Source organism: Anabas testudineus, chromosome 17 (genome assembly GCF_900324465.2).
Source record: "Anabas testudineus chromosome 17, fAnaTes1.2, whole genome shotgun sequence".
In the NCBI taxonomy this organism is placed as follows: Eukaryota; Metazoa; Chordata; class Actinopteri; order Anabantiformes; family Anabantidae; genus Anabas; species Anabas testudineus.
Window position 1 is genome coordinate 18,461,987 of NC_046626.1, and position 23,844 is coordinate 18,485,830.

General features: G+C 42.7%; 2 protein-coding genes across 11 annotated transcripts in view; both read right to left on the reverse strand.

Moving 5' to 3' along the window:
• Positions 1-10,633, reverse strand: part of LOC113171966 (supervillin-like) — a 33,297-nt gene extending 22,664 nt beyond the window's left edge. For 6 of the 10 annotated variants that reach the window (XM_026374724.1, XM_026374716.1, XM_026374720.1 and 3 more), the window contains exons 1-6: positions 5,569-6,220; positions 3,798-3,861; positions 2,810-2,901; positions 2,650-2,707; positions 2,403-2,551; positions 1,096-1,942 (exon numbers count right to left, since the gene is read on the reverse strand). In XM_026374724.1, coding sequence (XP_026230509.1) covers positions 1,096-1,942; positions 2,403-2,551; positions 2,650-2,707; positions 2,810-2,901; positions 3,798-3,861; positions 5,569-5,629 — 1,271 coding nt within the window. In that variant the 5' untranslated portion in view covers positions 5,630-6,220. Of the gene's footprint in view, positions 1-1,095; positions 1,943-2,402; positions 2,552-2,649; positions 2,708-2,809; positions 2,902-3,797; positions 3,862-5,568; positions 6,221-10,092 lie in introns of those variants that run through there. The other 4 variants (XM_026374723.1, XM_026374715.1, XM_026374717.1 and 1 more) reach the window with 4 other exon arrangements.
• A 5,942-nt stretch (positions 10,634-16,575) lies between these two features.
• LOC113171308 (junctional protein associated with coronary artery disease) lies at positions 16,576-20,519 on the reverse strand. The gene is made up of 3 exons (XM_026373597.1): positions 19,765-20,519; positions 17,285-19,689; positions 16,576-16,627 (listed from the first exon to the last, which is right to left on the reverse strand). The coding sequence occupies exons 1-3, from the start codon at positions 20,517-20,519 to the stop codon at positions 16,593-16,595; spliced, it is 3,195 nt and encodes a 1,064-aa protein (XP_026229382.1). The 3' UTR covers positions 16,576-16,592.
• Positions 20,520-23,844: the final 3,325 nt, after the last annotated feature.

Below are 23,844 nucleotides of genomic sequence, written 5' to 3' on the forward strand. Positions count from 1 at the left end.
CAGACTGTCCAGACAGCAAAGAGTTCCTCAGACTTTGGCTCAATAAAGTATAAATAAGAACATGTTTTAATTGAATAAAAAGGACTTTAAATGGCTTTATTACCAAAACATTGATAAAACATTTATGTTTAACGTGAAAGTATGATGATCAGTTATGACACTTCACTGTCTTGTCGATGAAACAACGCTTCCCCCTCTTAACCTTCATAAATACAAACAGCATTACAGCCTCAATAGCGTCAGGTTCAGTTCTTAATTGTCTACTTATACCGGACAAGTAGAGTATACTCAGATTTATTTAAGTGACATAAGCTCTTAGCTAAAGAACCAACCTGCTGTTAAATCAGGTTTACCTCCTGGGGCAAGTAAGGAAATAAAATACCCTCCAAAAACACAGCATGCAATCTTGTCTGTCACCCTTCAACCTCCCCAAAGGACATTTCTATTTGAAACTGGAGCAGGACAAACATGACAGAGCTAGACCCACAGTCTAGAAAGATCCCAATTCAAGCCTAGTGGTAAAAGCATGAGGCTCATTAGCTCAGAAGTCTGCAGACTGTGCAAACTGATGTCATCTTTAATACTTCAGACATGTACATATCTTAAACAAAAACTTGTGTCACTAACTTTATAATGATAAAATGATGGACAGAAAGTGGATTAGGGTGAACATCTAATAGAAAACTGGGATTTGAACTCTTTGGAACTCAATGTAGTCTAAAAATATAGTGCAGAGACATCAGACTCTTCATGGAAAGATGATCTAATGTTGCAAGTGGAGCAGAACAAAACTAACGAAAGAGGAACTCACTGACCTCTTTTATGGTCACACTGAAGTGAAGGTGGTGCAATTTAATTTGCAAAGATGCAATACTACAAATATTTTGAATTACTTTTACTTACTATGACGACTAACGGATGTTGTATCCTGTCCACTATAAATATGCATTGTAAAATACAACTCAGATGCATGTCTTTGTTTGTCTGGTAATGATTTTTCATCTGTTTCTGATCCTCTGAAGTGCATTTTGTCACACACTTGTGATTATCTTGATGTGTGTCGTGAATGTTACAACCACATTTTTCCAAACTCACCCCTGCCTGTTGAGGATGCTCTGGGCCTGCTGCTCTATGAATAAATCCCCAGGTGAGATGCCATAGCGAGTGGAGGGCAGGGAGGCCCGGCGGGCAGTGCTAGGAGAGCTGGGCATTGCTGCAATGCTGTAGTCCCTGGTGGAGGTGGGGCTTGGCTCCTGGTGGGCAGGGTCTTTGTGATGCTGTTGTTGTTGCTGTTGGGCCGGATGCTGCTCCTGAGTTCTGGCTCTTAGTGTGGCTGAGCGCTCGTGAGCCCCTCCACGTCTGTAGTTCTCCACGTTCATCGCTCTTTCCCGCTCTGAAAATCTGCTCGACCTTTCTTGTGCGTGGGGAGGAGCGTAGGTGGCGTGGGGAGGGGTTTGGGTGATGTGGGCAGGGCCAGAGGTGGAAACAGGTGTAGGATCTGGATGAGTCCTCATGTAAACCCTGCCCACTCCAGAGCGGTATGGCACTCTGGGTTCCTGTCCTTGTTCTTCCACTTCCTGTCTGTCTCTGTCTCTCCTGGCTGACGTTTGTTGGCCAGAGGTAACTGGGTCTCTGCGGGAACGGTACCTAGGCGTGTAATCAGTGTCCGCCTCCTGATCCAGGAGGATGCCATAACGCTCTGAGAGCTGGCGGCGGCGCTCTGCTTTGTAGCGGGCGATGCGTTCAGCCTTGGAGTTGAGGCTGGAGGGGTCTGTGGGGCCAGATGTGGGTGTGGAGGAGGTGGATAACGTTACTGGGTCAACATACACCAAGACCGGCTCTGTAGGGGCGCTGCCAACACCACCTTTCCACTGAGGTGATCTTTCCGGAGATGAGACCTGCTTCTGAGGTGCCTCCAAATCCTCTCGGCTGTAGCGCCTCACTGCAGTAAACAGTGTGAACACACCATTAATTACAAATGAAGTTACTTGAAATCCAAGAACATATTCATCTCACACGAGACTCCGACTTAGTGCTTCAGGTCAGCTGCAGTCCATGATTCAATGAATGGATATTGTTCCTTTCATTTAATGATGGATTTTGTTGCTCTGTTATTATTCTAATAAAACACATCAAAGATATTTTATATCTTGAAAATAAAAAAAACATGCAACTACTCCAAGATGCTTTGTATTTTATATCCACTGAGCAGCAGCACTGGAGGAATCATAAGGATGTTAGGAGCATGCTGAGGTACCAGTAAAATTAAACTAACAGGCAATATGGTTTATAAATAATAACAAAAAGTGATTCTTTATCATGCAGGACACGTTTCTGGTGCCAACTCAAGGCCAATAAAAGGCAGCGTCACATATTTTTGCAGTGCATTGTGCCATGCTTACCCATCACACAAGGCTCACAGGGGTCTGAGGCACGGGTGTACCGTGGGGGATCCTCCTCCAGCATCCTGTTGGCCACCAAACCACCGGGCACCAGTGCAGGAGGAGCCTCATTTTCGATCCCCTCCAGGCGTCGGGCTATCCTCTCCTTCCTATCAAAGACAAAAGGTAAAAGGTAAAGGTTAACAGCTGATTCAAGCTTTATAAGAGTATTTAAATGTGATGAAATGTAAAACACAATTTAGTTCACCTGTTCATTTCCAAATCTTTTGTGACTGCTCCCTCAAAGTATTTCCTCAACTCTGAAACTGATTAAACAGAAAATACAAAATTAGCATCACACAAATATAAGAAGTAGCAACAGCTGAGTTTATTTTGAGTTATTCTGAGTGCCTAGAATTAACGCACACCTTTGGGAAGGACACCCAAAAGTTTGGCATCTGTATCTGAAATACTCTTGACCAAGCTGGTCTTGTCACTCGTGGAAAAGTCACTCTGAAAACTAAGTGAGAAGACAAAGTCAGAAACCAGTAAAGAATAAATGGATCACATTCTGAATCCTGTATGTAAAAGAATGAGGCTTTATTTTCATTTACTCAGCGATTAAAGATGAACAAGGTGGTGAAACTGAATTTAAAGAATGGCAATACTGTGGTGACTCTTTATCTACTACTTTATCTCATTTAGATAAAACACCAGCAACCATTTGTGCCTAGATTCCTCTTTCAGCCTTCACCACAACTCTGCCTTAAACGACTTCTCTTAAATAGGTGACGGCAGGTGAAGTTGAAGCTCAGCTGGTGTCACTTCCTACACAATCCATCTTAAGAACTGGGTCAAGTACTGACTCTCCTCCAGGTGGAAACAGACAATCAAGGTAATCGTCAGCGGGTGACACAAGTCAATGGAGGAGAAATCAAATCACCTCTCGTTTCTTTATAAAAGCTCTGTTTATTTTATCAACATTTAAACTTGTGCCAGTTCTCATTTAATCTTAACTCTTCAAGTTTCAGTTGTGCACATTTAGAAATCTCAACCTTTTGTGTAAGTGAGAATAAGACACATAGTCTTTAAAATCACTAGGGTAACTAAGACTATTAAGGCCCTATTTACTGTATGTTACATGTTTCACATTGGTCCTTGCTAGAGTTCTGGAAACGTTGTAAACAAATGCAAAGTATTATGGCCTTAATGCCATGCGTACAAAAAGTGTCTTAGGATAAGCTGTTCCAGGCATCCCTGGCTTTTAATGCTTATCGCACACAATAAGCTAAAGCGGTCCAGTAAACCTATATCCTTAAATATCCACATCACGACGACAGTGTAAAATACGAGGAATGTAAATGCTCTTAAGAAATGCTACATGTGATTTCAGCAGCTCCACTTTTCCGACCTCACCTTAAGGCTTCTGTGGGAAATGAGACCGAGCTGCTGAGCTTGGTGGGAGCTTTACATTCAAATCCTAAAAAGCAAAAAAGAGAAAAGCAAACTCAGTCAAGAAAGAAAGAAATCCATACTACAGCTTGATATTATCGCTGCTTGGAAAAATGCTGCCCTCCCTTTTATTTGAAACGCCTGAGTTGCCTGAGTCCTGGCGCAGTAATGCAGTGTCAACCTACCTACAACAAAACAACATCCAGCATGGCCAACCAAATACTATATTATAGTATAAATATATATATTCAAACAGCCACTGGTGATTTGTGATTCACATTCACTACAATTACAAAAGCAAAAGATGTAAATACAGGTTATTGGTGCTGGATGGTGTCTGCAGAACAAAGGTATTCCAGAGTAGAATAAGCTTCAGCACTAAAATCACTAGAAAACCTAATAACCACAGTGCATTTTAACACATTTATTCAACTTCATTCCCACTGCCTGTTTTACAACTCCTCTCACAAATATATCCACTATTATGATATTTTCAAATTAAAATCATGCTCATAAGTTAATAAAGTTCTTCTTCTCTGAGAGAAAACACAATGTGCCGTGAAGTTCTGACAAGAAATTTCCAGTCTCTCTGAGTCACATGTCAAAAAAAGGTTACTCAGAAAGTTCCCAGCTGACGGTTGACCCCCTCACGCTCATGTCACAGTAACAGCAGCCTGTTGTAAAGTTGTATCCCAGTATAGGAGACAGATCGTGTTACTGCTCCAGACGCCTCACAGAAACCTGCCACTTATTTTGGCCACCAAAGGCTGTGTCGCAAAATGCTAGGGAACGTTTGGCAGGACAGACAGTGTGGATGTGGAAAGGTGTGGTGATGATGCAAAGACCCTCAAAGGCTCACTGCAACATCAGGTTCAGAAGGAGTCAGTAACGTTAGTGAAGACAGGATGAAAATCGCAATCAGACGCTAGAGAGGCCTAAACTCCCGGTTTGAAGACATTTTATATAATCTGCTTGTTGCACACATGTTATTCACATTTTTCATTGGGATGTAAAGCACTGATTCCAGAAGAAGAGATACCTTAAACCAATAGATATCATAACTTTAAAAGCAATTTCTCCTAAATCTTCAAACCTTTAAGATCGTCACAGCCCGTGAGAATCATATGAAGATGTGTGTGCATGTGTCTGTTTATCTCTCAGTCACTTCACAAGTCTGCTTCCTCCGATGGAAAGCCCCTTGTAAATAAGTCAGTGCAGCTTTCCTTGGAAACGCCTTCAGGTTGTCAACAAAACAAGCAGCGCAAGGCTCAGTGCTGCCAGTGCCAGAGAGCTGCTTAGTCCGCTGATGGTCCCAAAGTGAACGTGGTGAGGTGAGGCATTTTCTATAAATATTCAGAGGTGCAAAATAGACCGCCTGAGCGAACGGGGGCCTCGCTTGCACACAATTTGTGTAAAGAGGTTGTCGTTGTACACTGACAAGGTAGAAAATCACAAAGGAGGCAACAGAAAATAAGAGAGCTTAGGTGTAAGCAAAGTACATGACAGCAAAGTTTCGGTCACAAATCCATCACTACCAAAACACATAATGTACAGTATTAAAATCAGAAACTCTTAAACTTGAAAATGTTCCCAGCTCAATCCCCTGTCTGCCAAGGGGCTAAATTGCAACAGCCAAGTCCCCCAAACAGTCTACTGTATAGATTTAAGGATAATCAACCGGGTTAAGCAACTCATGCTATAGTCTGACCAAGCGTCCCCCTTCCACAGGCCTTACCTTGGCCACAGGGCTGCACATGGTTCACATGGTAATTAGAGATCCATGGGTTTCGAAACATGTTTAGGGAGGAGAACAGAAGAAAGCCTCGTAGCCAGTGGCAGCAGTGGAGGCGAGGGCTGTTATCGGCTAGCAGACAGGAAGGGATGAAGGTGGTGACACACACACACACAGACAGGCACACAGCCACAGCAGAGTGACTGCCACGGCTTCACAGCTTCAGCTTCAGCCGACGCAGACTGGCTGTCATACAGTATGTGTGTGTGTCTGTGTGTCGTCAGTGTGTATGTGCACAGAGGGAAGCTGGGAGAGAGACAGCACAGCAGGGTGCTAAAGCAGCTCAGAGCCCTAATCAGATTACAGGCAGAAATTAGCCATGATGATAAAAACTCTCAAACGGGATTGGAGGAGAGTGCCAGCAGGACTGCAGCGGGTGGTGCGGGGATCTGGTGCTACTGGAAGTCAGCTGGTATCCCTAACGCATCAAGCATGCTTCAGCCAGGACGGCCAGGTGCCATCAAACTTCCAAAGCGATATTATTTTCATCATCATGTATAAATCAAATATGACCACAGAGGCTGGATGTGGGCTTAGTGTCATCCATTCAAGAAACAACAAAACACTCAGGATGTGAGATGAATCTTAAATCATGGGGGTTACAGTATCGAGGCCGTGACCTAATCAGTCACCACATCATAGACTGTGACCCTAACTGCTCCACATTTGGCCACTTTTGCACAAAACAGTGAGGAAGAAAACTGTCTTCCTAGAATTTCCTGATAAAGTGACTTCAACAAGTTCTTTAACTTTATATAACTATGATGAAAGAGATACCCATGCTAGTGTTGAGGTCAGTATGTGGAGAATTAAGGAATAATTCATGTTTCTTAGGAAAAGATCCTCTGACTCTGTACCATTTAATACTGTATGATGTGTATCATTCCTTTAAGCTACAGTATTTAACATGTAATCTAAAGGTCTCTGAGTTGCATTGAAGAAGTGACCTGATCCCTTTTTCTCTTGTTGCACACGTTTTGATCTCTGCTTGCTTGCACACTCACTCACCTCCTCTACGTCTACGCCTTTTCTCACCCTTTCATACACAAACTCTCCACCCCACCTTCCCTACTCTTCCTCGGCTCCCTGTCAACACCCCTAATAAGGCAACGCTTGTTGTGAGTGGCTGCCTCAAGGAAAGGTCACTCTGTCAGCCAGCCAGCCCGTGTTTACCAGGGGACCGGCTCCACGCCTGCTCCCTGCTCTGCCTTGTTTTTACTCGCACTCTTTTTTCCTCTTATTCCCCACATTTGTCATCTTTACCATCCTCCATTTCACTGTCTATCTCTCTGTGTACCCTTCCTTTCAGCGCCACTGACCACATCAGATGCAGAAGACACTGCTATAAGAAATAAGAAAGACAGACTTAGGATTTTATTTGCAGACCTCCTTCAATATCCAATTTAACAGCAATTAGTTGACAATTAGCCGCTTAGTTTTGGTGGTGACGCCCTTTCAGAGTTTTCTACAATAAGCATGTTTCTCACCTTTTTCTGTGCTCTTTTCTTTATTTATGCAAATTAGCTTTTGTTTCTTAGTTATAAGCGCTGAATGTGCAGAATATTCACCCTCACATATAAGGAAGAAGAAGAAGAAGAAGTCCTGCACATAGAGTAGATGATGTTAGTACGATGCCCGCTGCCTGTTTCTCACTCCCCTCTCCTCTGTGTCAAATGAACTACTTGCTTTCTCATCTTCACATGTGCTAAAATTCTTATATAAACTAGACCAGTAGTTCTGACTATGATTGTCTTTGGGTCTGTTGGGTTAAAGACAAACAGAAACGTGACACTCTGCTACACAAGCTGTACAAACCGGTCACACACTTCAATAAAACCCAACACCCGGCACATCGTGTAAACACCACGAGGTGAGGCCTCAACAAATCCCTCAGTGACTCAATATCAAAGCACCTCTCTCAAAATCAGAGCCGTGGTTCTGAAAACAGTCTCACACACACACACACACACACACACACACTATTTGGTGCAATATTTGGTGTAATATTATTAAGGTAAACTACGATCATATCTTTCTTTTTAGGTTTCCTGACACACACTTTGTTTTTCTGCACTAAATAACGACCATGACTGACTTTATTAGGAGAAATGTCCTTTGTTTACAGTAGGTTAGCTCGTACACTATAAACACATGCACAAATATGCAAAAGATAATTCAAAAGTATCTTTCACAAACGGAGTGCACAAGTCAAGTGAGAGCCTGAGGCAGCAGAGTAGGAACCTTCATCCCTCCTCCTTTCCTTAAACATTTACTCTGGCATCCTCACTTTAGATTCAGATCTGTGCTGCCTTGTTTCAACTCCGCCTGACACTCGGCACAGAAATCTGCCTGCTCTGCTCTTATATGGATATCAATGAGCAGTACTGAGAAGATACACTTAAGCAGTCCTGCAATTCTTACACAGAGAGCGAGAGAGAGAGGCAGGGTGAGGGATGAAGAGGATGAGGATTTCAAGCCAGAAATGGTTACTCGAGGATCTGGCCATCCTTTCCTAAAGGCACGTCATCCAAGAACATCTTCACAGGCTGTAACATGATGAGGTAACTTCAGGTGAAGCAACTCAAGACCATACAGAACAGTCAAAAGGTCAATTTGCAACTTCTAGCTACTTCTAACACAGACAACTATGTTAACAGAGAGAGAATGAATCGTTCCCAGTGAAAGTGAAACCCATGTGACAGTATGTACCGCAATGCTCCGAGACATTCAGCTCTCCAACTATTAATGGGAAAACTGTAATGTGGCCAAAACAAATGTTTAAAGCCAAATAAATCTGACCATTAAAGGTCAGTAAATCATCATTAATAAGTTAACCAATGATGTGAAGCTATAGTGAATCCGCCCTGTTTCTTTCCCAGTGGTCTTAAAGTAGATCTTCATACACAAACATTAGATTTGTGAGATATTCAAACAATAAAAAGCTTTAACCGTTGAGGACAAATGCTGCCTGCTGGGTATAAAGACCTCTTTTTCTTCCTATACGCATTGGATATATTGTTTGGTACCAGCGACACTGATCATATCTGTAATATCCATCCATCTATTATCTATTTTGAGGAAACTGACTGGGTTTCAGTTCTTCACGTCAATATTACCAACATATTTATTCCCTTACTAATGACAAGTAACTTAAATTAAAATCCTTAGTAATGCACAGTGAATTTTGAATTTTATGAGCACAAACCGGTAGTAGTCACCATCTCCAGTGATTCATTTCAGGTGTAACTAAAACACCAATCACACTTTCAGAAAGTCAGTATGTTATCAGGCCACCAGGAGCTTGAACAATGGAAGGTCAGTGAGATGGAGTCAGTTTCAGTTTCTGAATATGAACGGGGCAGTGATGAAATGATCGACGCCAAAAGCTGGAGCTGTTGTTCAAGGATGAGGGAACACAGGGTGTTCATTCCACAGCCAGTGTTTTACCACCAAATAGGTTCAGGGTACGCTGCGAGTATATTTAAATACATTAACATCTCTTCTCATCTCCGCGTGATGACTGAGAGCTGCAGGACAGCTGAGTAGAGCAGGTCCACTTGACACTGAATGACCGTTATGACCAAATGTCAACGACTGGACCAGTTCTAGGGTCTGATTGTGTTATTTTAGTTGGTCCGGTTTGGAAACTGATCACAGCAGTGTGATAATACACACGTGTCTATTTGGTAGACATGTGCAAGTTCATATTCTTATATCTAGATGAGCAGAAGCCAGCGGCAGACGGTCAAATATGTGGAGCCCAGTAAACCTGTCATTCACTTTGATGGGTGCAACAGGTGCTGGCCACCAAGTAAATGCCGTATGGAGTAACACGTTCTCTCTCTCTCACACACACACACACACACTAACTATGAAAACAAAACTGTGGAGAAATGACACCTGTCCAGTGGAACAACACTCCAGCACAACATACAACCGACAGATCAGCTGCGCATACATACCAGCATGCAGCCATAATCTGCAGCTTGGCATGTGAATCCCCATGTGATTACATGAGACAGCAAGTCTCAGCCGGGACGTTACATTCAGTCCTGCAGGGGAGAACAGTCGAACCAGAGCCTAATGAATGATACTGAACGACTTTCCCAATCTTAAATGCTTTAGAGGGAAATTTTAAAAGGAAGTCAACTTGCAGGAGACTTTTTTGGAGCAATATGACAACGATGAATTTTGTCTGTTAAGAAACATTTTGTTGCTTTACAGTATGTAAAAAACAATTGTGAAAAACATAACAAAATAAAATGACATTACACTTATCCCCTCTTGTTTAAGTCTACCTCACTGGTTTAGAGTCAACTTAAGGCCCATTAAGATCTGAAGGTCAAATGAGCTTAAAATGTACAATCTGCATTAGTCATGAATTTCAGATTTACATTAAAGAGCAGCCTACTTACTCAGATAACATCAAACAATGCATGAGATCAAACAACAAAAAGAGATACTTACAATGCTTTAGCTCCAAAAACCCCAAGGCTGAAAGAGGCTCTTCGCAGATCAAGTGCATTAATCCGTGAGTTAGAGTTAAAAAGTTACAAAACCAGCAAACAAAGGGTCTCACTAGTTCCTCATTCAGACCAAAGCAGATGCTGAGGATGCAGGAGAGGCAGGTGTGAGCAGGTAAACCCAAAGAGAGGATCCAAAGTCATCCACCATGAAGCAGGACCTACTCCAGCAGCTGACAAATATAGCCTGGTACTTTCCCACTAGCTCTGCTGCACGGGGCCAAATAAATCAGTCCAGGAACAGCGGAGCAGCAGCAGAAGGGAGAGGGAGAGAGAATGAGTGGGAGTGGGGAGTGCAGGAGAAGGGTGAAGGCGAGAGACAGAGATGAAAGGGGTGGAGAAGCTTAAAAAAATACACAACCAACGTTAGAACAGACTCCCAGAGAAAGAAGCTCTTCAAATTATTCCACAAGTCCAGGCTGAGGTTTCTAAACATCCATTGTTGTGAGCATTGTTTGGGACCCTGAGGTGAAAAAGTTTAGACTGACGGCAAGAGGTGACACAGCACTGTTTCTAAAGGGTTTGGGGAGTGTGCACCAAAATCGGCATGGTAACCTCATCCCACAGCAACCATGTAAGGGCTGAAGAGAGCGGCCTCGATGGGGCATCTGCCATAAATAGCCAGGAAGCGTCGGGCGCAGAGGGGATCGAATCAGCTGTTAAAACTACAATCCAGCAGCACAGTGGGATCCAGCCTCTGTGCTACAACAGAGTTTGAAAACGTATATTTAGAAACACAGATGCATTTGTTATATTCACATCTGCACGGATTTCATCCCAAGAACTATTCAACTGGTACATTAAAATCTGTGGACCATTGTTCTGTAGACAATAAATTGTGTTAAATGGTTTTCGAGGCCACATCTGACAGCTCTTTCACTGAATCTAAATTTAAAGGTCTCAGTATCATGTACCAATCAAGATTTACTGCATTATGAGCATAGCTTATGCCAAAGTAGTTGCTGCGGTGCAGCTGTGAAACACATCAAACTGTGTCTCGGCCGTTCGTGCCGTGCTGCCCACCTACACAAACACACATGTGGCACAGTGTAAACATTTAGGAAAAGTTATGCAAGTGCTGTTTCCAGTCTCCAAATATGGTGAAGGAATGCAAACAAACTATTTGACACTGCCTCCAACAATAAATTCAACCGAATTCTCAACTTGCAAAGCTCTAAACAAAACAATTAACTCCGTTGTTTCTAGAAATGAACATGTAAATGTTTATTTATATATTTAAAGGTCTCCTAACAAAAGAGTTAGTGTAATAATGAACTGTGAATAGTATGAAGTGTATCAATTAATGTAATATATCTTTATATATGCAACATATATGTGTTAGAATAAACACTTGTTTACTCTCCTCTGTTCATCTTTTGAAAGAGAAGCTGCAGAGACAGTTCTGGAAATTGGTTTCTATTTGTGTTTATTTGTTTTTTGTCTCCATCTTGTGGACTTAGCTGGGAACAACAAATAAATGTAAAACAACTCATTTGATTTTTCTAACGTTAGATATCACAAATAGGAAATGAAGTGATGCACCTGATGTCCTGGTGTTGGCAAAGAATATTTTGTACAGAACTGCCCTAAATGACATTTGTCCAGTTGGTCATGTTCATGCATAACTAAATCAGTTTCATCACCTTTACCAGTGTTGGAGCCGGGTATGGTCCAGAAAGCTGAAGTCTGAGTGCAGTGTGAGGAGTCGAGGTGAAGGAGGACACATGTCACTGTAGCATTAATGGAGTTCCTTAACTCCCCAAGCAACAGAAGTGTGTTCGTTTGACAGGTGCGCAGTAATGACGGATACGGATACTGAGGTCTGGCTCTGAGAGTGATGCAGCTGTGATGAAGGGACAGCTGGAGACAGATGGCAGAGAGGTCCAAAGAACAGTGGCACACTGTTTGATTTTGACAACACATATCCACCGAGACTAGAGGTTGAAAGATGTGTTGGATATTTAGAAATCACAGACACCCGCCTCTTTATGAAATGAGTCTATTAGGTCAAACTAAAAATATTCTATGATGAGTTTTAATCTCATTAGATAACATAAAATATTCAAATGCCTCTTACCATTGGAGATATTACTGACATGACAACTAAAAAAAGTTTCTGTCGTCTATCTGTATATATTCAAAGCACAGGGTTTTCATAATGCAGTTTATCACCTGTCACCACATGTTCCAGCTCTGACTGTCTTCTGTTAAATGCATTGTCTGACACTGTCTGGCACGCAGCTACGCGCCTGTGTTGCAGCAGCTAGTTCTCTTAGAAGCTTCCAAGTTTGTGGAGATGTTGGTGAGCACAGAAAGTCACACGGCGACATATTTCCCTTTAGCATGAAACTCAGAATCACTCCACTCTGCTCCACCTAGCTCTTCCTCTCTCTGCTCTGCTGCACTCTGCTACTCAAGCTGGAGCTCAGTAGAAGACAGGTGATTCAGCAGAACAATACACTGTAAACATAGAAGTAAATCTATCACAGAATGACCCCAAGATACAAAATCTACCATTTACAGTGTCAATATATGCAGAAAACCAGAAAATTACTTTACCTTTTCTTGCCACTGTATTAGAGATAATACCATCTGAAAACATTTTACTCCCATTTTTTTTTTTTTTAAATTACAGCAGAAATCCTATATGTGGACTATGTTTGTTAACCCTTGCCTCTGAAATATTCAGACAGATGTTTAATGTACATAATGAGATGTGATTTCTCTACAAAAGCCTTTCTCAGCACTCCTGCTGTCTCAAACAGCTGCCAACGTTCGTTGGAGCAAAGCGATAGGTGGAAAGTCAAAAGAGAGCTTATGTATATAATAAAGAATCACATAAGAGGAAGCACTAACCACACTTTCTCGCCCGCGCTCAAAAAAGATGGCACATGGAGGAATTTGAGCAGCGCCTGAGCTTGGATGCCCTCCAAGCATCAGAGTTTGAGGTTCAGCTCAAGTATTGTCTTTGCCAACGCTTTGATCCAGCAAGTGGAGCTCAGTGTGACAGCCTGGCAGGGTAATTGGACTGAAATTGCCAGTACACAAGGGTAAATCTGTCAAAATACACATGCACATATACATTTTTTTTTAAATTGAAATCCTTTTTTTTTTTAAAATAGAAATATATTTGCTTTGAAAAACAGACCAGTTGCGACTGAATTCATGTTGAATTTGCTGTGAACTAGTGTTTGTTTGACTGTTTCCACCTCGCATGTTCACTTTAGACAGAGGTTGTGTATTCCTCCAATATTATACAAAGATCGATAAATGTATTTTCCCCAGTGGATTTGTCAAGGTCATATTACATGAAACAAGACATGTCCCCTAAATAATTGATCACAAACACAGCTTTCATGCAAAGAGTTTATTTATGAATCAGACTGCAGTATCATACAACAGTAGCACAATCATATGACTATGGATTATGCTCATATTTATAGATACAAAGATAAAGGCATGTGTTAAAGGAAAAGGAAAAAAATGAATGAGTTCTCTTTTGATTTACTCTAAAAATAGCTTTTAAATACTTGGCATAGTTTTATAAATTAAATTATGAAACATAATGTTTTGCCCACTGGTTTTACTATTGGAGTACCAAATGCAAATATACTTTATGAAAAACATTTTTTTTCCTCCTCTCTCTTGCATTCCATGCAAGGAAGAAAAAAAGATGTCAGTGAGTACAAAAAGCACTTAAATCTCATATGAAAATAGAAAATATTACAAGTGTGCATAATTACTTCATGTTGCACATAACCTGCAGTACAAAAAGTCACATGACACTATGTTCAAGTGTACCCGACATGCCAATTATTGGGGGCGTATGTACTGAAATAGCTATTTAAATGTTGTTAGGGGCAGTTTACACACAAGACTGAGGCACAACCTTCCAGTCTTCAAAATGAATTGAAAATGAAATGTGTTCGTAATTATGGGCGTGCCAGCTTGTCCTCCCTGTGATGCTGACTATGGGCTTTTTTCAAAACACTGAATCTCATCCTGTACATTTTATAACTATGTTTGTTTTTTTTTATATAACATTTGAAATTCACAGTTTTGATTCAATGTTCCTATAGATAAACAGCATGACGAGCAGAAACTATCCACAATGCTACTGTACCTCTCCAGCCAGAGGGTTGGCAGAACAGTAAGTTGTCTGTAAAAACCTAAGGTGTGAAACAGTGCTTAGTACGTTGATATTTGGCATTGCCTGGAGTATAATGTAAAGCACATATAATAAGGCGACATGATTATTCCAAATTTACAAGTGAAGCAACGTTTGAAATACTACGACAAAGTTCTGAGTTGATAAAATGCTACAACTGCAAAATGCTACATAACAAGTAAGTGAAACTTGATGAATGATTAAACAGTGATGGATTCCTACATTACACCAATGCAATGCTGCTGTTGTGGAAAACCCACATAACTGCAAACGTGTTCTTATCCAGAAAAATAATTATCAGTGTTTAGAGTTCAAATTGATTCAAAATCCTGAATTTAAAAAAGAAAAGCATTTTTGCACATATGTGGCTTTTAACCAGTAATAGCACAATGCATCGTATATTTAAGTGCAGTGAGAGAACGGTTTACACAAAATGAACAAGCTGCACAATGAATGAAACAAAGAAAGAAAGGACGGCATAAGGAAGAGGAGAGAGAGAACGGAGGAAAATTAAAAAAAACTAAGCAGAACACCATTTGAATTGGAAGACATACAAAGAAAAAAGTAAGACACACACAATGTCTGATCACCAAATACAGCTGAGATGGATTTATGTATCAGATATCACAAGGAGCGTCCAACACTGACTCTGTTAGCGTGATGAAAAGCACTATCAAATAGGAAATCATGGCACAATCAAAACGTTTCCACCACATCGACACTCACAATGATGAACCCTATCGTTCACTGAAACCGAATCGTGTGATCAAGGCACACCGCAGGGTCATCCCTTCCCATACTGTCACTCCGTTAGATTTTAAAGCACTAGAAAATTATGTTTACTCTCAGTATGATACTATACAGACATACGATACTTTCAGCTTGATATAGGCGTGGAGAAATAAAACTTCATGGTTAAATACAAAATATCTCTTAAAATATTTAAAATATACTTTATTTTGTACATTATGCAAACTGATTAACAATTCGATGATAACAAAAATAAATATTCAGTGAAATGTCTCTTTGCGATACAGGTGTATGAACATAGATAGATATATCATGAAGTAAAGCGCCCATATACCCTGACACGATTCCATATCCCTGTAATATGATTTGAATGACACGTTCACATTAAAACTCCTGACAATGGTTCCTACAGGTAGCTCCACTACATCATTGAGCTGTTTGTACAACAATATTGCTCTACGTATCTTTTTTTTTATGTTGTTGTTGTTGTTCTATATCCCTACATCCATCTTTAATATTTATCAAAGTTGCTGACCACCACCTTCACTCAGTCCGTGCCTTTATTGCTTCCTGAAATTACCTGGAAATGGGAGCTATACATCGGATTGACCAGGGCGCTAACCAGAGACTTCACCTGATCCAACCAGGAACACACCTCTGGTTAAAGAAGGCAACTCTCCCTCTCCAGTAGAACCAATGTATTTAATACTATAATAGGTCACTGATCTACCATGTCATGTGGTATAGAGTCACTCTTCATTGAAGAGCTTTATGGGTTAAGCTTGCAGTGTGTACAAAAGCAATGAGAGAGGGCACAATGTCATTAAAATCTAAAAAAAGAAAGGCTGATTCATCTCATCTGAAAATCAAAACAGTTCTTGAGCCAGAGACAGTGATGTCCAGTTCTAAAACAGCTGTCGCCTTACCATGACAATCACATACGCAGTTTGTTTTGGTGTAGTTTTAATGCAACAGAACAGGTTTGTGACAAAAACCCTTCTATGTCTACGTTAGGTTAAACATAAACGCTTACATTCATATCCTTAATAGCTTGCCCGTAAACAAAAGGATTTGTTCAGTATGCAAAAAAATGCCTCGACTGTACTAACTATGAACATTTTAAAAATTCTAGTATGCGTGACAGAATTGCATAATGTCTGCCAATGAGAAAAGCATAGGGAGGATAGAATAGAAAGGACAAGCCGCTACAAGAAGACTAACTAGTAGAAACGCTAGAGGATGGGCTTGGGGATGGAGGACCGATGGGGTAGTGGGAAGTCAGTTTGGGACGGCAGGGGAGGGATTCAGGGTGGAAGTTGCCCCTCCAGTTAAAGGGACACCTCCCTTTGGCAGTGGAACAGCACTCTTAGTAGTCAACGCAGCGCCGAAGGTGAGGGTGTACACAATGCTCTTGTCGGACAAGAAGGCCATTTCAGTGTCAAGATGAGATGAAGGCATTCTAGTAGGCAGCCAGGTCACAGTGTTAGAGCTAAAAACCTCAGATAGAAGTGATGGACGTAGTCTTTCTACACTGTCTCCGCTCGGCTGGGATCGTGGGGTTCTGAGGCACAAAGGAGAAAAATCGTATGTTAGGACACATAGGAAGTCACAGAGGAGCGTAGTAGACTTCTTCAGACACTGACGCCATCTTGTGGCGATGCCTCTAACAGCAAGGTCCATTGACAGTTTCTTGCAATAACGTTTTTTAGATTATACACACGTATCCACAAATTATTTGTAAAAAAACTGTAAAAATATTTAGTTTCAGTCATCTCTCATAACTCAGTTTAATTTCTTTTTAGGGTAAAATGTGAGAATAATGACTTTGGTTTCTAAATAGCCATATACCTTTTCAGTTCTTGTCAATACCTATAAACAGTCAGATTTTAAAAACACAGATTGAGTTAGTTTTACCCACATATTTAGTATTTCAATGGAGCTTTCACATTCACTCATGGTTTATTATGCAGTCATCCTGAGACATGCATATAAAGCATCAGTGAAACTGCACTGATGTGCTGAACAAATATTTTAACTAACTATATTGGTATTTTCCCTTTGGATCTGGTGATCTTTTGAATCTGTGTGGACCAAGAACATTTGTAACTTTTGTTATGCTGAATAATTTTGACATGTGGGTAAGTCTGTAAAGCTCCACACAGTCCTCTAAGCTCCAGGAAAAGCTCTGAAGTTTCATTCGCTCTATTTCTTCTCTTACCTGAGAGAGATGACTCCTCCTCATCTTGCAACACCGTCTCCGCAGAGACCGGCTGTGAATCTGTGATTTCTTGATCACTCCCCTCGTCTCTCTGAGGAGAAGGGTGGGGCTCCTCGTCTTCCTCATCTTTACCCTCCCCCTCTGCCTCCCCAGAGTCTGTACTCCGAATGCTGAGGCGTCTCATACGATACATGATGTCCACTTCCCTCATCCGGGCCATGCGCTCAACTGCCACCCGACCTGGAGAAATAGCCAGCTTGTTCTGCAATGCTTCAATGCGGTGGGAGGGGCCCCTGCTCCTCCTCTCCCCCTCCAAGCTAAGTGACAGCCTGCGATCTAGGTTTGGGGGAACTGAAAGTGGCAGTCTATCTGGCGGAAACTCGGGTAACCCTGGGTGGTCTCGCCCCAGTGGAGTCCGTACACCAAGTCTATGCTCTGGGACAGCGAATGGCTTCTTCTCTTGCTCTTGCTTGTCATCGTCAGGCATTGAACTGTCTTGTCCCTCACGCTCACTTTTCACTTCAGCTGACAGCGTGTCTGCACTGCTTTCCGATTTTTCTCCTGTAACGACTTCTTTCTCTCCTAATTCTCCCTCTGTAGTTACTTCTTCACTAACACTCTGTTCCTCTTTGACCTGGGAGTCTGCAGGCACATCTGTTGCACTCTCCTCACCATTCACTGGTATGCTGTCAGCAGAATTTACTGCACACACATTGTCCACGTTTTCTGCTTGAGTATCATCTGTCTTTTCACCAACACCCACATTTTCCTGTGTCAATGAATGCTGCTCCTGTGGTTCAGCACACAGGTCAGACCCTGACTGATTCAAACTTGAGTCATTTGGCTCCTCTGTTTTTGTAACTTCTGCTGGACTTTCTAATGCAGCACATTGCTCTGGACTGCCATTTTGATTGGCTGAGCTGTCGGAACTGTTCTCCTCATGAAGTGGAGGCAACGGACCCTGTCTCATCTGATTCTCAAGCTCTCTTTTACAAATAGGGCACTCCTCCTCTGATTCGGCACTGAGATCTTGAAGAGCCTCTGAGTCATTAGGTTTGGAAATGCCTGTAGATGGTTTATTAATATCTGCTGGGTCTCTAGATTGACGCAAAGCCTGGCATATGTCCTCATAATCAGGAGGACTAGTGAGCGTGGAGGCATCCTGCATAGGCTGTCTATCTGCCCACGGCACCTCTGCTGCTGTGGTGTGCGTTGTTGGACTGAAGTCACAAAGTGGTGTCTCGATCGGTTCATCTGGCAGGTCCAGTTTCACCGTCCTGCCGTCATTGCTCCGCCTGCGCGAAAGATGCGCAACAACCCTGTATTCTCTGAAGCCTGTCTCCCGCGGTGGGACAGGGAGCTCCTCCCTAAGCTGCTTGCTGAAGGTTACCGACTTTGTAGCGGGCCTGGAGAAAGCGCTCTTAACGACCCTGTATTCTGGGTCAACAGACCAGCTTACTGCACTGCGCCTAAGGCTGCTGGGCTTGTTGAGGGGTTCTGAAGCCAACCGGATTTTGATACGCTCTGGGATTTGTACAGAACCATTTGGGACTTTGTTGCTGGCAGTGCCTAGCTCAAGAATGTCTTTGTAGGCCTCATTGAGGTCCTCTATGCACTTGTCAACACTGGGCTGCTTGCTGCTCTGTTGCGGCTGTTGGTCCTGGACTTCTTTTTTGATGCTCTCCAGCTCTTTGACAGCATCCCATGGTCGCTGGCTGGTCGGTTTCAGCAAGAAATGTTCAAATTCCTGCCCACTGTTTGCTGCTGGTTTGGTCTCCTCCACATTTCCTGAGGGTGGTACTGCTGGCTGCTGAGCTGTGCTCTTGTTCAGCTGGTTGGAGAAGGTGGAGGTCAGAGAGAAGGCGCTGTTGCTTGACAGTTTCAGGCTCTTCACTCCCTTTATAGGAAAACTGAAGGCAGTGCCCACTACACCACTGCTGTCAGGAGGGACCCCAGTGCCAGGAGGGAGAGGATCTTGTTGTGCTTCCTTGTTTTCAGGGCCAGGTTTTCGGGCCTCTGGGCTAGTTTGTGTCTCCTGGTCTCGATATTGGTTTGCAGGCCAGGATCCCGACAATTTAAGCTCCTTGTAATGATTAATCTTAGGGGGTCTACAGGGTACTCTTTTAAACATTTTGCTGCTAGCTCTGCTGCTTGTTTTGCTGCTTGCTATGCTACCAGTTAGTGCTTGCAGCTCAGCTTCAGCTGAAGATGTGCTTTGGAGACTTTGGTTTGTTAAATGGCCAGTTTTGTTATCACTTGGGCTGCCCGCTGGGTCTGGTGACTTCTCATTGTTGTTATTCTGATCACGGATTGTCCCACTGAGCTGTGGAGTAACTGGGACAGACACTAAACAAAAAATTGTCTCACTAAGTCTCTTTTTTAGATTCTTTGATTTCTCCTTCTCTTTCTCCTTCTCCTTCTCCTTCTCTTTCTCCTTCTCTTTCTCCTTCTCTTTCTCCTTTTCTTTCTCTTTCTCTGATGGTTCAGGTTGTTCCCCCTTTTTTACCTCTATCACAGTTTCAGAAACACCATGATCAGGTGGCTTGCATGGGGGAGGTGGCGGTTTACCCAGAATAGATGAAGGAAAGAACTGAGTACGGTTTTGTTCAGGACCTATACTGTCACTTTTTTTGTTTATTCCCCTGTTGCACCATCGATTACTGCTATCGTTGTCATTGAGAGCTGTTTTGCGGCTGTCGGTATTAAGAGCTGGCCCCTGTTGGGGAGGAAAGGCACTATCATGTGTAGATTGTCCTAAAATCTTAGCAGATGGAATCTCTTTGTTGATGTTACGGATCTTGTCTGAGTCAGTGAGAGAACTTCCACCAGGCCCTCCTGAGATTTCCTTCACTCTAGGCTCTTCAGCGGGTAATTGACGGGCATGACTCGGTTGTTCTTCATGTCCAGAATGTACCAGTTTTCTGTAGGATGCACTACGTTCTCCATAATGTTCAAACCACGAACCGCTTGTCTGTCTGGATAGCCACCTTCCAGGGTCTGAGCTGTGCATCTGCAGTGCTTCTGCCCTCCATCTTACATTTGCCATTACATTGCGGTTGATTGAAACTGATCTAGGTGGTAGGACTCTTTTATACGATGGGGGTGGGATGTAGCCCGGGGGCTCCATTCCAGAGATGGCAGAGTGTTGTGCGTAATAGTCTTGTCTCAGTTCCCCACCCCTTGGATAATAGAGAGACCTGTCTTTTTGTTTGGCACCCTGGTCTATAGCAAGCATTTCTGCGCTACCCCTAGTCTGCTGGTGAATCTCGTATGATGGAGGCTTTAAAGGCCTGCTGAACCTGGGCTTTGGTAAAAGTGCAACATGGCTGCTTGGCCCGGCATTCCTACCCCACCGGTCCCTGCCAAAAGCACCACCATAGATATACCTACTATAGGGCCCAGAGAAGACAGTGCTGTTCATCCTCTGTTGTCTTTCAGGTAGGCTAGGCCTGGATAGGATGAGCTCTCTGCTATCAATCCCATCAGGTGACAGAACTCTGGGGAGAGACTGAGACTTTGCTTTAGTTCTAGGATGAAAAAAACCCTCAGGTGTCCTCAGGTGATAGTGATCCTGAGCCCACCTGTCCCCATCCCCGTCTGACAGCTGCCTTCCCAAGCCCACTGCAGGCCTCCACTCCTCTGTACCGAGGCTCTGGCACTTCCTTTCCCCAGTCACCCTCAGTTGACCAGGGGCTGCATCTGGGTCCCTTAGCCAGGAAATTTCCTCCCATAGCTGCTGTGCTTGCCTCTCAGCTCTGTGTTCCTCTGCTGTGATCAGGGCCTGTGGCCTCCATGCACCAGCAGAGGCCCTCAGCTCCCTGCCATCAGCATAGTCCAGAAGGATGCTGAAGTCCTGGCCTCGCCTCCGCCAGTAGGAGATATCCCTTTCATCGTGGCTCAGTGGCTCTGAATAAGTCAAACTAGGAACATCGTAGAACCTATGCAGACAGAAAAGTTCAGTGTTAGAAAAGGAGAGTGAGGTGAATTCTAAATCTAGGCTGTAGTTACAGATGATGTAATTACACAGACTGCAAGATTAGTGACATCAGGCACCTGGCATCTGTTTAGACACCGTCAAACACAGTAAAGTGTCTGAAAGTCAATATTCTGTGTGTAATTGTTTCATAGTAATTTATAAATTAAAAGGAACACTAAAGAGAAAGTTTAGCTGCAAGTATGATTTGATAAACTGATACATTAATATGCAATAACCAAAGTTAATTTAATGTTTGATAAAAACCACAAGTATTATGTCCAAGCTGTGTTTTGGCTTTTGTAGTTTTATCTTTCAAATGCAAGTTAATCAAGAAGAGTCAGTAGATATGGGGAAGTGCTTGAGTCAGCAGCTCCGAAGTCCCTTGAAGACACCAAGAGATTGTGAAGCTACTGCAATATGATCTGCATATTAGATTGTGCTGACCTTATCTTTGAAGCTGGTCATCTGGACAGCAACTGTACCTCTCTTAAAGTACAGAAATAATATCCCATTACCTAAGTATAAACAAACTTTTAAAACATCCTGACAGACTATGTCATATTAAAACAGAATCAGACTATTTCTCCATCAGACTTTTTATCATTGCTGGTTAAAATATGTAACATCACAAGCATTACTATAATATAAAAGCTTAATGAAACTAACATAAAATGGCACCTGTGTGACAAGTGACTGTTGGCAGGTAAAGAAAACTGGTTCCACTGTAGTGTGATAAAGCAGTGCTGCCTGGAGATAATTTTAGTTATGGTTCCATATTTACCTCTTAGGTGCAGGGTATAGCTGTAATGAATGGTGCACTGCCAAAGCAATTATGTTAGAAATAGCACACTGAATCATAACAGATTAAGTCTAAAAAGCTGAGCTTCACGTCTTTGTATTATAGAGGGCCATTTTACTAAATTACACTGTAATTTTATTTTCTAATTTCTCGAACAGTTGTGGTCATTTTCTTAAATTCTCAGTGGATATCTGCAGGTAGCCAATCACATCAAAGTGTCTTTTAAGCCACCTTGATGATAGTCAGCTATTATGGAACAAGGGAGTGTGTATGTGAAACCTTAAAGTCAATAACATAACATAAATCCATAAAGCAATGATTTGCAGCTAACAGTTCCATTAAGCAATTAAAAAATCTAACCATACAAATATCATTATACTGTATATCATAAATTAAGTTTGTAAAAAAATCCAAATATTTAAATATTAAGAGGAATCAAAAAAGTGAATGAATTGTAATTGCCCCCTTTAAGAGCTCCACCTCATATCTGCACTGCACTAAATCACTGTACTCATTCATTTAAGCTGCAAAGTCAATGGATCATCCTCAGCAGCATATGCCACTGTATGGCTGAGGGGAGCCGCGCTGTGCACACTTGCCCAGCAACATGCTTACATCACAGAGCACGTGCTGGGCGTGATTCTGTGTGCCAGTGTTTACAGTGGAGTGATTACGCGCCTGTCTTGAGGCATGTTCGGTCTTTCTCAGTTTGCTCACTGTCTGATGCTGCTGTTTACATCTGCCTGCCTGGTGGAGGCTGTGGAGATGGTACGGTACCAGCGCATGGGTGGGCTCCACAGAGACATAAGCCTCCTCTCTGTGCAGGCATGCAAACAACTGAAACGAGTGCAAAGGCACCTTTCACAATTCCACAAATCCTAGCATAAGATATGTCAGTGGTGCTGCTGCAGCTAGTGTTCTGCAGCTCTGGAAGGAGGGGAAAGGGAAGAGGAGGGAAAAAAAAGCCCTGCGCACTGCAGACTCAGTTTTGCACGCAATACCAAAGGGCCCCAGTGAGAGGAGAGGGTGGAGGGGAAAAAGGGAAGGTAAAGGGTGTGGGGGATTGCAAACAGAGGGAAAACACACTCACCCACTATCTGTGGCAAGAGAATCACCCAAGGGCTGAGCGTCACCTAGGATACCAATGCCGGCTCCTTTTCTCCTTTCCGCGCTCTCTTCTGTACCAGGGTAACCCTTCACCAGTGCCTGCCTGCTGCCATAGATGCCTGTGATAGATGCTCCCCGGTCTGCCTCATACCCGTTTAGTGTCCCACGGCCAGTCCTGTTATCCACAAGTTCACGCTGGCAATCAGCAGGTCGCTTGTCATAAGGCGTGGCAGATGGAGGGCCGCTCTTGGGCAATTTATATCCATGCGAAATGAGAAGGTCCTCCACGCTGTACATGGTGGTGTCTCTCTCACTTCTGGGCAGGAGGGCAAAGGTGGGTGTGTTTCCTTATGCGCAGTGCTGCTGGTGGAAGCTGGAGCACGGATACTTAGCAGAGGCCATCACTAAGGAGAGGAGAGGGAAGAGGTAATGTGAACACATCATTTCTGCATGCACCAAAATCAAGGATGTGTCATTTACAACACACGGCTGCCAGATTAGACATTTACAGTTTGAATTGTATATTAAAGAGAAAGTGTCCTAAACTAAACACAGTCTTTTGTGCAGACATTTTACTGTCTCCAAGGGCAACTGCTTAATGCACAAATAGTTTTAAAAATGCACACTGCAGAATTTAAGATACTCTGTAGAACAGTTTAATTGTCTGAACACAGCACA